This window comes from Ovis aries, chromosome 12, assembly GCF_016772045.2.
Source record: "Ovis aries strain OAR_USU_Benz2616 breed Rambouillet chromosome 12, ARS-UI_Ramb_v3.0, whole genome shotgun sequence".
Lineage (NCBI taxonomy): Eukaryota > Metazoa > Chordata > Mammalia > Artiodactyla > Bovidae > Ovis > Ovis aries.
Window position 1 is genome coordinate 51207073 of NC_056065.1, and position 12921 is coordinate 51219993.

At 41.8% G+C, this 12921-nt stretch overlaps 1 protein-coding gene across 9 annotated transcripts in view; it reads right to left on the bottom strand.

The window, feature by feature from the left end:
• The window catches only part of DDI2 (DNA damage inducible 1 homolog 2), a 43191-nt gene that overhangs the window by 23751 nt on the left and 6519 nt on the right, over positions 1-12921 (bottom strand). For 6 of the 9 annotated variants that reach the window (XM_060396589.1, XM_012187475.5, XM_060396590.1 and 3 more), the window contains exons 2-5: positions 10719-10848; positions 7873-8109; positions 5964-6090; positions 2265-2392 (exon numbers count right to left, since the gene is read on the bottom strand). In XM_060396589.1, the coding sequence (XP_060252572.1) occupies positions 2265-2392; positions 5964-6090; positions 7873-7957 (340 nt within the window). In that variant the 5' untranslated portion in view covers positions 7958-8109; positions 10719-10848. The remainder of the gene's footprint in view (positions 1-2264; positions 2393-5963; positions 6091-7872; positions 8110-10718; positions 10849-12921) is intronic. The other 3 variants (XM_060396591.1, XM_042257434.2, XM_060396592.1) reach the window with 2 other exon arrangements.

The following is a 12921-nucleotide window of genomic DNA, read 5'->3' on the forward strand; positions in this document are numbered from 1 at the left end:
TAACCACAGCCATCACCCTAGCTCACACTCTAGCCCTCTAGCTAGTGGACAATTTCTCTGGTTTCCAAATCACTCTGTAAGGGTATAATTTAAAGCAAGGAAATAGTTCTGATCCTGAGGGGTATAGAATACTCCAGAACTGTCACCTCCTTCAATCTTCTTAAAACACTACCTCCTCCAGATCACTTATTCATCTGCTCAAAGGTCTTTAAAACAACAGCTTTAAACCACATCACCACAGCCTTAAGATCCCACCCTACCCTGGTCCAATCATTTCGAGCTGCTACAGATTGAATGCCTTCTTCCAAAACTCATGTTAAAACCTAATTCCCAGTGTGACCATATTAGCAAGTAGGGCTTTGGGAGGTGATTAGGTCATGAGTGTGGAGTCCTCATGAATGGGATTCAGTGCCTTTTTAAAGGAGCCCCCAGAGAGTTCACTTGTCCCCTTCCACCATGTGAGGACACGGGGATAAGATGGTCATCTATGAACTAGGAATCAGGCACGATATCTGCCAGCCAAACCTCTCAGCCTCCAGAACTGAGATATAAATCGGTGTTGTTTACAAGCCACCCCATCTACAGTATCTGTTACAGCAGCCTGGACAGATTCAGACACCAGCCTTACAGCTGACTCCTAAACCTTCCACGCTACCAGGAGGAATGTGTCTCCTCTGCCTCTTACTCACTCTGACCCTCCTGTGCAGTGCCCTCTCCTCTCCTTTCACTTCCTCTGAATTCCACTGAGGCTTTAAGGCCCAGCTCAAGACCCACCTCCCCAGCTGACTGTCCTGTCCCAGTGATCTCTCCTCTCACTCAATTCTAACACTTTCTGTTCATATTACTTAAGATAACTTATACTTTATGGGCACTTAAAAGTTCTTTGGCATTCGAGGAATGTTAGCATCAAGAAGGTCCAGAAATAATGAAGGGAAAGGCATTTTAGGAAGGCAATTCTTTTTTTTACCTCCTTCCTCACTCCACAAAAGCTGGTTACTGATGTAAAGTCTGCAAACTCAAAATGACAAGGGTCCCTTTCACCGCTCTCCTGCCTTTTCTCGAGGCTCAGGTCAAAGCCCCGATCCTCTCTCTACCCATGGAAACAGCTCAGTTCAAAGGGTCTCTCTTTGGAGAAGCAACACCTGAGCACCTCAGTTAGAGTGAGAATGTGGTCTTTATGTTCATCTAAGATGCACTCAATTTTTGCACAGTGGTTAAGAGTTCTGGCTTCAGGTAGATCTGGGGCTTTACCCAAAGCCTATTACTCATGAACTGTGTACACCTGGAAGACTGGCTTCACCTGTCTATGTCTACAAGTTTCCTCATCTATAAAACAGGGGTAACAGAACATAGTTCATAGGTGTACTGAGGATTAAACAAAATGGAAGATGATATACATTAAGCACCCAGCATAGTGCTTGGCACATCGTAGGGGCTCAATAAATGCCAAGTGTCATCTCAGGGCCCCTTAGGAATTTGTCCCTCACTCATAGGAGCCCTATGAAACTCCAGTCTTACCCCCAAGCACTCAGCACTTCATAAACATTTTAAAAACTGAATAATCAGCAGATGCACTCCTCCCAGGAAGGTATGCATCTGAAACCTAGCACGCATTCAGATATTCTGTGGATGAACAAGTGGAGGAAAGCCTACTTGCGCAGGGGTTTTTACTATGCTGGGAACACAGCCTCTCTCACAGAATGAGGGCAGAAGACCACCGGACACACACACGGTGCTGCCCCGTGTGGTCTTACGAGAGAGCAGTGAGTTGTTACTGAGAGAAAAGGTGCCACTTAGTACAGGCATTACCTGAATCCTCATGTGGGGAACTCTTTGCTCCTGACCTGGCTATTAAGATCTTTAAGGGAAAGAGCCACGCCCCATACACCCTTACTTTCCTCACAACTCACAGTAAAGTGTTGGCACACAGACTAAGCTCAAATATCTGTTTGACTTCTACATACCTCCTTATAGTTCCTTATTTTAAACCCGGTTACCCCCCAATTTTTTACAGAGGCATCCTACAAATTAGGATGCCAAGTACGGGAAGGTAGGAAGATGAAGAAGGCACTGCAAAATACAAAACTGGTTAAGAAATAATTAAAGAAAAACCTACTACAAAGAAGAAATTGGCAAGTGAAACAAAAGCCCTTGGGCTTGTTAGTTAGGTGTCCAAAGGAACACAGACACCAGTCTCCCCTTCTCCCTGTGTCTGGTCAGAACGCTGGATGTAGAGACAAAGAAACAAAAGACAGAGATGGCACCTGAGTCAACAAAGGCTTTCACAGGGTGTCCATTCACTTTGCAGTTGATATAAAGCATCACTACTTGGCCAAAACTTTCTGGAGCCTCTTCCATGGCTATTGTCATGTTTTCCTCAATGTTCTGTTGCCTATAACAAATCAAAACCAGGTATACTAATTGCATTGTTTCCGTGAAGACAAATCTGTTTCAAAGTCACAGTATTAAAAGCATTTGTACATGTCATATGCTCCAACTATAGCGGCTGAGTCACGGAAATGACAACTGGTGCTTTACCCTGAAATATGTGATCTAGTAGGACGAAGTGAGATACATCATTGGCAGAAAATCTAAAGGCATACAAATTACCTTCACATAAAAACAATTCTGTTCCCTTTACAAGTTCAGAAACAGGAAAATAAACTGGTAAGCAAGGGTCACAACCTGCTTCATCCTGTAGGTTAGAATTTTTACCAATGTTCCAATTTGAACTGAGGGTTTACTGGGTATCTGGGTACATTTCCTACATCCACTGCATTAAAAATAGTTTACAAATATAATATACAGGTGTGTCAACTGCCTGAATTACATCTGCTGCTTAATTTCCAAGTCTGGGTTTCTAATCCGTGAAACGAGGACAAAGATTTCTATTGTGGGACTGCTGAGAGGTATAACGCATCTAGCATACAATGCTAGGGGCAGATGCTCAAAAATATCTACCTACTTGGGTACCTGTTAGAAAACTACACACACCTGTATAAATCATATTTCACCTAGTCCATCAAAACATTTCTTCAAAAATGGAATGCATTCTAACATGAGAAAAGTACATAAGAAGGAGTTCCAGCTTACTCTAACATCTAAGGTCTTCATTCCCAGCTTTTTTTTTTTTTAAGTTTTTTGATGTGGATCATTTTTAAAGTGTTTTTTATTGAATTTGCTACAACACTGCCTCTGTTTTATGTTTCATTTTTTTGACCCCGAGGCATGTGGGATCTTAGCTTCCTAACCAGGGACTGAACCTGCACCCCCTGCATGGGAAGGCGAAGTCTTAACCACTGGACCACCAGGGAAGTCCCCAGCCTCCTGTCTTTGTGGGAACACAATCACACTATTTATTTACATACTGTCCTATTATGCACAGCTCCTTTCATACTGCACTGGCAGAACTGCGTATTCCTGACAGAGACTGCATGGGCTGCAAAGCCTAAAATACTTGCTATCTGGCTCCTCATGGAAAAAGTTTGCTGACCTCTATTCTTGACTGTGCTTCCCAGGGGGCTCAGTGGTAAAGAAAACACCAGCCAATGCATGAGCCACCGAAGACAAGGGTTCGATCCTGGGGTCGGGAAGATTCCCTGGAGGAGGGAACAGCAACTCGCTCCAGTATTCTTGCCTGGGAAATGCCATGGACAGAGGAGCCTGGCCGGCTATAGTCCATGTGTTCACACAAGTCAGACTCGACCAAGTGACTGAGCACGCGTGCACGTTCTAGACTGCAGCGCTCGTCCCTTTTGAAATAATACTCTAGCTTAATTCCACTGACGGTTTTACCAGACAGTCTGAAATAAAATATTAAACTTCTCAGAAAGTCAAGGTAAACTTGTTTAGTCAGACAAATAGGAAAGCTACTATATACCTCAATGTACACGTACCCTGCGTAACCACTGGTGTAGCACACCAAGTTAAACTGCCATAGGCATTTAATACAGTTACATAGCTTTTCTCCTAGGTCACATAACTATATTTATTATCTTATTGATACATATATGTGAAATTCAGAAAAATGGTACAGATGAACCTATTTGCAGGGCAAGAATAGAGACACAGATGTAGAGAATGAGCATGTAGACACAGCAGGGGAAGGGCAGGGTGGGAGGAACTGGGACTGACATCTGTGTACTGCCATGTGTAAAACATACAGCTAGTGGGAACCTGCTGGAAACCTGCTATGTAGCGCAGGGAGCTCAGCTCAGTGCTCTGTGGTGACCGAGAGGGGAGGGAAGGGTAGGAGGGAGGGAGGTCCAACGAGGGAAGGGATACATGCATACATACAACTGATTCGCTTCGCTGTACAGTGGAAACTAACACAACATTGTAATTATACCCCGATTTAGAAAAACCAACCAAACAAAAAAAAACCCCTAAAATTAATTGTGCACTCCTAACTTTACATTGACTCCAACCAAGGTAACTTTCAACAAAAAAACTGCCTGAAATAATACTCGTTACTTTGGCTACCCTAGGCTCTGTGTCACTTCACGTACACAAGGTTTTCTCCTTTAAAAGAATACATGCTTGGTCTCAGTTCCTCTACCTCCCCCTGGGAAGAAACATGAGCCGTATGAATGTGCCTCATTTCACTTCTCTTCCAACAGTTCCATTCCATGGTTTGGCTATGATGCTCCTTGCTCTCTGCCCTCACCCCCACTTTCCTGGCTTGAATGCAACTGTCCCCGAGAGGAGTTATGTCAGGTTTCCTTACAGCTGCAATGTGGTCTAGTTCAGAAAACATAACTATCTCGCCATTTCTCTGCACAGATTTAATTCGTGCAATTAATGGGAACGCTTACACAAACAAGAACACAAGGGAATGGCTTAGGGCTGTCAACTGATTCTGGCATATTTACATTTCTTTGATTTCAAAGGTACTCAGAGAAAAAAGAAAACCTTTATTTGACTTCCAAGCTGACAATGACCAAGTCAGGCTTCTTTTAAGTAACCAAAGATGATGATCGGGCCCCTTAACAGTAGTCCTGTTACAGTTACACTGTTCTTAGTCATACTATGGCCTTCAATTAGCAATAAAAACTGAATCTGGGATGGGAGAAAGCAGCTGTTCTTTAATTCGAAGGGACTGACTGAACTGCATCCTGCTTGAGATCAGGAAGGGGACCAAGGCGGGCGTTAGCATCCTTGGGCCTTTTTAGGTCCCACATCTTAAGATGCTGATTCATCAGATTAGGGAGTAAAGCCCAGCACCTGCGTTTTTAAGAACCTCTCCTGTGACTTTAATGTTGCCCCAGATTAGAACCACAGCATCCGAGAATCTGGAGCTGGAGACGAGTCCTACTGCCATTTTACCTGCTGAGGCCAGCAGGAGAACTGTGGAAGGAAAGAAGACGCAGGACAGTAAGGTTCCTCTTTGCACAGCTCTCTCTAATCCAATCACGTCCAAGTCCTGGATTTAATCAGAGCTTGCGTGTTGTGTTTGAGGAGCACCCAATGAGCTTGAGTAGCTAGCCCACTAATCTCACCAAACTGGGGACTTCTGCTCAGCCCTGGGAGCATCAACCTGGAGCTGCCGTAATAACATGCTGTGGGTTAGTTGGGGAGTCTTTTTTTATACTTTCAGTGCTGCATGTAGCATGCAAGATCTTAGTTCCTCGACCAGGGAGTAAACCTGTGCCTCCTGTGGCGGAAGTGCTGGGTCTTAACCACGGGACCTCTAGGAAAGTCTCCAAGTCACGGAATCTTTTTTAAAATTTTAGAAGAGAAAGTCATTAAGTTAGGTAGCTGCACCTTTGTAATGTTGAATCAAAATGTGAGGAAAACAGAAGAGAGAATAAACCAGAAGACTGAACCTAGTGTTTCAGTAGGTTTTACATAAACGCAAAATAAGGAATCCACTTCAAAGCAGATGCCCAAAGAATATAAGATCACCTGCAGTTTGGGAAATCTGGATCCTCTAAATCTTGCTCTTTGGGCGAAGGAGTTATTACCTTATATCTTCTTCTATCTTTGCCTGAGCTTCAAGATCAAAAGGGTCCGCAGAAAAGAGACGAATCCTTTCTTGCTCTCTCCGGGCTCGGTCCTGTTGCTGCTCCACCAGGACCCTAGAAAATCTCTCTGCAAGAATGGGGTGGGGGTGGTGGTGGTGATCTTAAGAATCATTATATTTTCTTTATTAGTACTTTTCCACATCAAACAATTTCTCAAGATACAACTGTAAAAGATGCAGAAAGGATGGCTAAAAATCATTTAAGATGAGCAATTAACATTTACTGTCTATTCTTGGAGGCAAAGATTACTTTTTTACCTAAATTTAGTGTAAAGAAATAAAGCATTTGCAAACACCATCTCAGAGATGATGACTTTTCAATTTAAATCAGTGGAGAATAACCCTCAGTGTGGCAGACAGATGACCCTCCCCTCCCCTCTCTCCACTTTTATTATCCTATTAGCTAGAAATAAAATAGAGCATTACCGTCCCTCTCTTCCTTTTCTAGTTTTGCCTCCTTTACAATACTCTCTGCTTTAGAGCAGATAAGTTATAAGCAAACTACTGTTAGCCTATCTGTATTACCTGATGGATTCTAAGCAGAAAAATCAGTAAAGAGAAAACACTGCTTGCGATAAGATGTATGTTACAAGAACCACCTTTATTTGATATTTCTTAGATGTGAGTACATTCAAATGCATAAATGTACAAGTGCCATCATCATGGTCTTTGGCAATTAGATATGCTGCAAAAGAAATTAAAGAAACCAAGATAATGGTCATATGAACTAATACACACAGCATGGATGAATCTAAAATACACCAAGTTGAGTGAAAGAAACTTGACACAAGGAAGAACATAAGATATGATTCCATTTATATCAAAACAAAAAGTAGGCAAAAACTGACCCATGATAAGTACCAGAATAGAGGGAGCCGATAAGGGGTGGAAACTGACTTAGAAGAAAACATAATGGAGCTTTCAGGAGTGACAGAATGTTTTACATTTTGACTAGGGTGCTGGTTACATTAATTTGTCAAAACTCAATCAACTGAATGCTTAAAATCTAAGTATTTCTTTCTAGGGAAATATTACCTAAACTTTAAAAATGGTTATTGAGGAATGAGTCATTAAGTGTCTGTTTGTTCTAAAATTTAATCAGTAGGGTTTCACAAACCCAGAAGTAAAACTGGAGAAATCTACAGAGAAAACTGTCATAAAGATGACTAAAAATGAATGTTCTGTTAAATACAAGAATGGCTCAAATACAGCTCCAAATAAACTTTTGGACAGTTGGTGACAGCCCCACTATCGTTAAATTTGGGGTGAATGGGAATAAAGGGGTTGCATTCTGCCATACAGGCTGATGCACTGGACCTGTTTTCCTGGAACTAAAATCATTTCATCTGGCATCAGCTGGTTAACTGGTATTCTCTTTAACTGAGGGTCTAAGAAAACAGACTGAAATACCAGTACCTGGCTATTAAAAATAGTGTCTGCAAACAAACAAACAAAAAACCCATACAAAAACAAACTAAAATCTCTTGAATCACTATGCTGTACACCTGAAACTAAAGCAATATTGTAAGTCACTTATTCTTCAATTAAAAAAGATCTGTACCTGGGTTATATGCTGCTGAAATAATTAGGGGGGGAAAAAAAAAAGAGGAGCAAAGGGGACTGGTTGAGTGGGGTTTCAGAATTCTAGAGATCCCTAAAGTTCTGTCACTATTGCCAACTAACCAGTCTTTGACATCAGCACTAGTTTACCTCTCACAGACCAACTGATATGTTCAAGAAGTCATGTGACTCAGTGGGCTGAACACACCAGTTGCCTGAATTTCTCCCCATTTGCTGTGAAACTATTCGCCTCAGGTCAGCTTGATGGCCTTCCAATTTTATAAGCTTACCAAGATCTCCACTGAGCAGAGCGTCTGCCAAGGGTGGATTGCGTTCCTTCAGCAAGGACAGCTCATGGGGGTTGGCCAGCAACATGTCTCGGAGCAAGGCTGGATTGTCCAAGCCCTGAGGAGATGAAGCTATTTCTCCAGGAGCTGAGTGGGACTGCTGCACTCCTGGTGGCTGGCGCTGCCGGGTGTTTGACGTGCCAGGCACAGCTATGCTACGGAAGTCTATTCGGGGTAAGTCTGTTGGGGAGAATTGATTCAAAGTTTACTTCAAATGACTCCATAAGAACAAGTATTTGAAGGAAGCAGCCAATTTGCAAATACGTGGTATGTATTAGTAGTAGATGGTAACCACAGACATTCTGAATGCCCTTTCCCTGGTTATTTCTCATGCTGACTTTGAATATAAACACTGCAGTCCAAGAGTGAACAGGTAGGAAAGAATAGAAAGAGAAAAACAGGGGTTTGGGAGGCGGTAGGGATAAGGAGACAATGGTAATAATCTCAAATTTGGGGTTGATAAAAAATATCCCAGGATAGTAAGTTTTTACTTACTCATGTATTAAAACAAAAATAAAAAAAATAAAAAATCAAAGTCAGTCTCAAATATAGCCACACAAATCTGAATGCTCTTCAGCTCTCAGGTCTTAAGAAAAATCCTAGTCTGCTTTGACATTGCTTCAAAAAGCCCTGACATCCTGGGTAAAGAATACTATATATATCAAATGAATGTTAGATGCGAACTTCTACAAGTGTGTGCTACACATATTAGTGCTTTGAATTTATGCTTTCATCTGTGCATCACTGCTAACTCTTGTCGTACCCTGGGGAGCCAGTGGGTGTAATCATTTCACAGAAGAGAAAAAAAGAAGAGGAACCGCAAAGGTTCTCAGTGCTGAGCACACCAAAAGATTTCACAGGTTCACAGCCCACATCCCAGGTTCCATACTCCAGGGTGAGCTGACCTTATTAAAATGAAAGAAAAATAAAAGGGAGCTTTATCCAAAGGACCCACATATTGTGTGAAATGTCCAGAATAGGAAAATACAGAGACAGAAGGTAGATTGATGGGTGCTGAGGGCCAGGATGTGTGAAGGCAGATGGGGAATGACTGCTAATGGGTACACAGTTTTTTGTAAAGATGATGAAAATGTGCTAAAACTGATCATAGTGATGGATGCATAATTCTGAATATACTAAAAATCATGAATTGCACCCTTTACACCCGTGAACTGTGTGGTAGTGAATGATATCTCAATACAGCTGCTATTGGGGAAAAAAAAAAAAAGAGCTGTATTATTAAATAGGGAAAAGAAAACAAACACAGAACCCAAGTATGTAGCCAGAATGATGGGCTAAGACTGAGTGAACCCACATTTCTTTAACCCTAAATTTTATCTGATGACTGTACCTGTTCCAAGCCTGGGGCTGTCCTGAAGACTTCTGGACCGCAACTAGAAAAAGGGAATGCTTACACCCATGCATGAAGTTTCAGCCTCTTAGCATGGGTTCAACTAGGCACTTTTTGTCAAAGAAACCTCAGTGGGCAGTGTGTGTGCGTGTATGTATATATGCACATGAACTCTAAGCCAATGAAAAAAGTGAAGTAAGATGATGTTTGTGCAGTAGCTAATCTAGGTCAACCAGCAAAACATATATGGTTGGGTGGGTCCTCCTTATGGGCTGAGAAATTTTCATCTCAACTCTGTTATCTCGAGAGTCCACTCACTTCCTAATAATTTTGAAAAAACCTGTCTACGTTATAGACCAGACTGCCTCCCCTCCCCCATCTAGTGGCTTCTCTTGATCCTGTGGCACAGTCAGGGAAAAAAAAAAAAAACCAAAACAGTGAATCTCCAGAACTAACAATTTCTCCAAACTGACCAGAGGAAGATTTGGGTTTGATTGACAGGCGTATCTCAATCACTTCTCTTTCTAAAGTTTAACAGTAACCCCCAGGGAATAACACAATTCAGAAATGAAAGGAACAGGACTTGATGGTCTCTCATAGCTCCAGTTTCAGGCTGGATGGAAGCACTGTGTTCTAAACTGGAGTTTTTCATCACCCAGACACCTAAACTTTGAGAATCTGAAGCAAGCTATGGACCATCTCCTCATCAAATGCACAGATACACACACAACTGCACACTATTTAAAGGACATGGAAACTTCCTAATTCTCAATGCACAGATTCTAGATGTAGTGTCTAAAACAAGTAACAGTTTCTTTTTCATGATTAACAAAGCTGGTGGGAAAAAAACAGAACTTAGTGGTCCAACTGCTTAATGTTCATAAGGCTCAGAGTAATGGGGAAAACACCAAGTTTTAAATCCTGTGCTGTCACTTACTAGCTATGCAACTTTGGAAATGATTATTTAAAAATCAGAGCTTCATCTGCTAATGGTTAAGAAACTGTCAACAGATATCTTTTCTCCTATTACAGTTATGGGATGAAATGCGGGTGCAAGTGGCTGGCTAACTGTAAAATGCTCAGCAAAGGCCTATCACTGATGGCCAAACACAAAGCAGCAAAAGTCAGCCATGAAGCACAGGCACCTGCGGCCTCTCAAGTCCTTCCCCGGGATAAAATGATGGCTGACGACAACAGAACCTAACGTTTACCGAGAAGGCTTGCTCTGTGCTGAAGGTTTCACGTGCATTATTCTCCCATCAACTCTAGGAGTTGTGGTTAATTACAGCACCCACCTTACAGGTGAGCTACCCAGCAATCAAGCAGCACAGTCAGGATTTGTATCCTTGTAGTCTGAATCCAAAGCGAATCCAAGACTTGGAACTATGCTATCTACTAACGCTTGCCAGGGCTGTGAAATCATTACAAGCTGCCTTACTTGGGAACTGCACTGAAGGTCGAGGGTCTGCATTCTCCTTCTGTCGTAAAATCACAACGTCGCCATCCTTTAAGCCGTAAGACGCCAGTGATCTGTGGTTGTCTGTGAGAGGCCTTTCAGCGTAGACAATCTACAACCAGAAAAGATTTGAACAGTATAAAGTGCTGAGAAGTAACAAAGCACAGAACAGAAAGACCACAGTTTTCATCTTCACTGGAGAATGTCACTCCCTGCTCAAACCCTCCAGCCATTTCCCTCACACCTAGAATAAAAGCCAAAACCCTTCCCGTAAAGGCCCAAACAGTTTGGTCCCTGGCTCCCCCACGACCTCCTCTCATACCATGATTACTGTTCCTCAAACAACACCGGCAAGTTCCCCCTCAAGGCTGTTTCACTTGTTGTTCTCTTTACCTGAGGAATGTTCTTTCCCAGGTTGTTTTAAGGTTTCTGATCAAACATTACCCCTTCAGAGTCCTTCCCTAATGACCCTACTTAAAACACACCCTCACTTCCCATATTATATACTTATTTCTTTATGGTCTTTCTGCCCCATGAAAAAGTAAGATACTCTGAGGACAAGAACTTTGCTTTTTTCACCATATCCAAAATGCCTAGAACAGGGGCCTGGTGGAGGAATAATGCCCAAGTATTAGCTGAATTAAGGACAAATGGATCTAAGGGAGGTAGACAATTTTAGATATAATATTTAGCAGAGAGGGAAAATTATTCCCTAATTTGTTCTGGGGATAACTACAATACTATTAAATAATATGTTTACTCCCCATCCACAAGTTTTAGTGAGATATAACTGACATACAATATTGTATTAGTTTTGGTTGTACACCATGATAATTTGATATACATATGTAATGTAAAATGATCACCATATATTTTGTTAATGTCTGTAACCTCACAGAGTTATAAAAATTGTTTTCTTGTGATGAGAACTTTTAAGATCTACCCTTAGCAACTTTCAAAAACATGATTCAGCGTTAACTCCAGTCACCTGCAAGACATGACATCCCCATGTGTCCATTTCTTTTTATTCGGTTGTACTGGGTCTTAGTTGCAGCACCAATAGGATCTAGTTCCCTGACCAAGGACTGAAGTCGGGCCTCCTGCTCTGGGAGTCTTAGCCACTGGACCACCTGTGAAGTACCCCTCCTGTGTCCACCTTTAAATCCTCTCCCACTTTGCCAAGTCTGAGAGGTTCTAAATAGTAAGTTCTTCCTTCTCCTCAATCATCCTCAAATTTTTATCATTCTTATGTTTATGAGTAGAAGATAAAAGCGGAAGAAATTCAGAAAAGCACAATTAAACACAGATGGAAAAAAGGATCAGGGATGTACAATAATAAAAATATTTGTATGATGTGCAATCAAACACTGGAGAAAGCCTGAGAGCACAAAAACATGAAACAACGGGCTGTGAAAAGAACAAGACACACACAATGGACACACTATGATTTTACCATGAAGGAACGTAAAAGCCTACCCTGCATTATGACCTACTCGGTAGAGAGGTGTTCAGAATAAACAGAGGCTCTGGTTTTCTCGCTAATGATTCACCTTCCATGCTGCTGCTAAGTCACTTCAGTCGTGTCTGACTCTGTGCGACCCCACAGATGGCAGCATGAGGCCACTGGTAAACTGAGGAACCTGAGTTCTGTCCTGACTCTGATAAGGCTCCCATCACTCAACTGGTCTGGGCTTCATTTCCCATTTGTCAAGCATGTAGCTGGGGCTAGATAATCATACCTACACACAGCTGTCCCTTCCCCATCTTTCTGCTATACTACCATTTTACAATGTTTCCTCACATGTCCTCATAGCTCTCACAGCAAAACTGCCTGACACAGAACCTGAAAAATAGAGGATTTGAATGGAAAAAAAAAAAAAAAAAAGATCTGCCATATCTGCTCTCAGAATCTGCACTTACATAAGCAACAGAAGAAGAAACTGAATTTAGTCACTTCCAAAATCAAATACTTCCGGGGTTGAGCCAAAAAAAAGGATTTGCAGAGTTTGTAGCTTGAATTCTATTTTCTAAGTTCTGTACAGGACTAGAAAAAGTATTGTTAGTTCTTACCCTCATCTGCAAAGTTAAAACATGTTACAACAGATTGCAACTGTTATTGTATCAACCTATTCACACTCCCTGACTTAATAAGCACCTTGTGTACTGTGCTCAGTTGCTCAGTGGT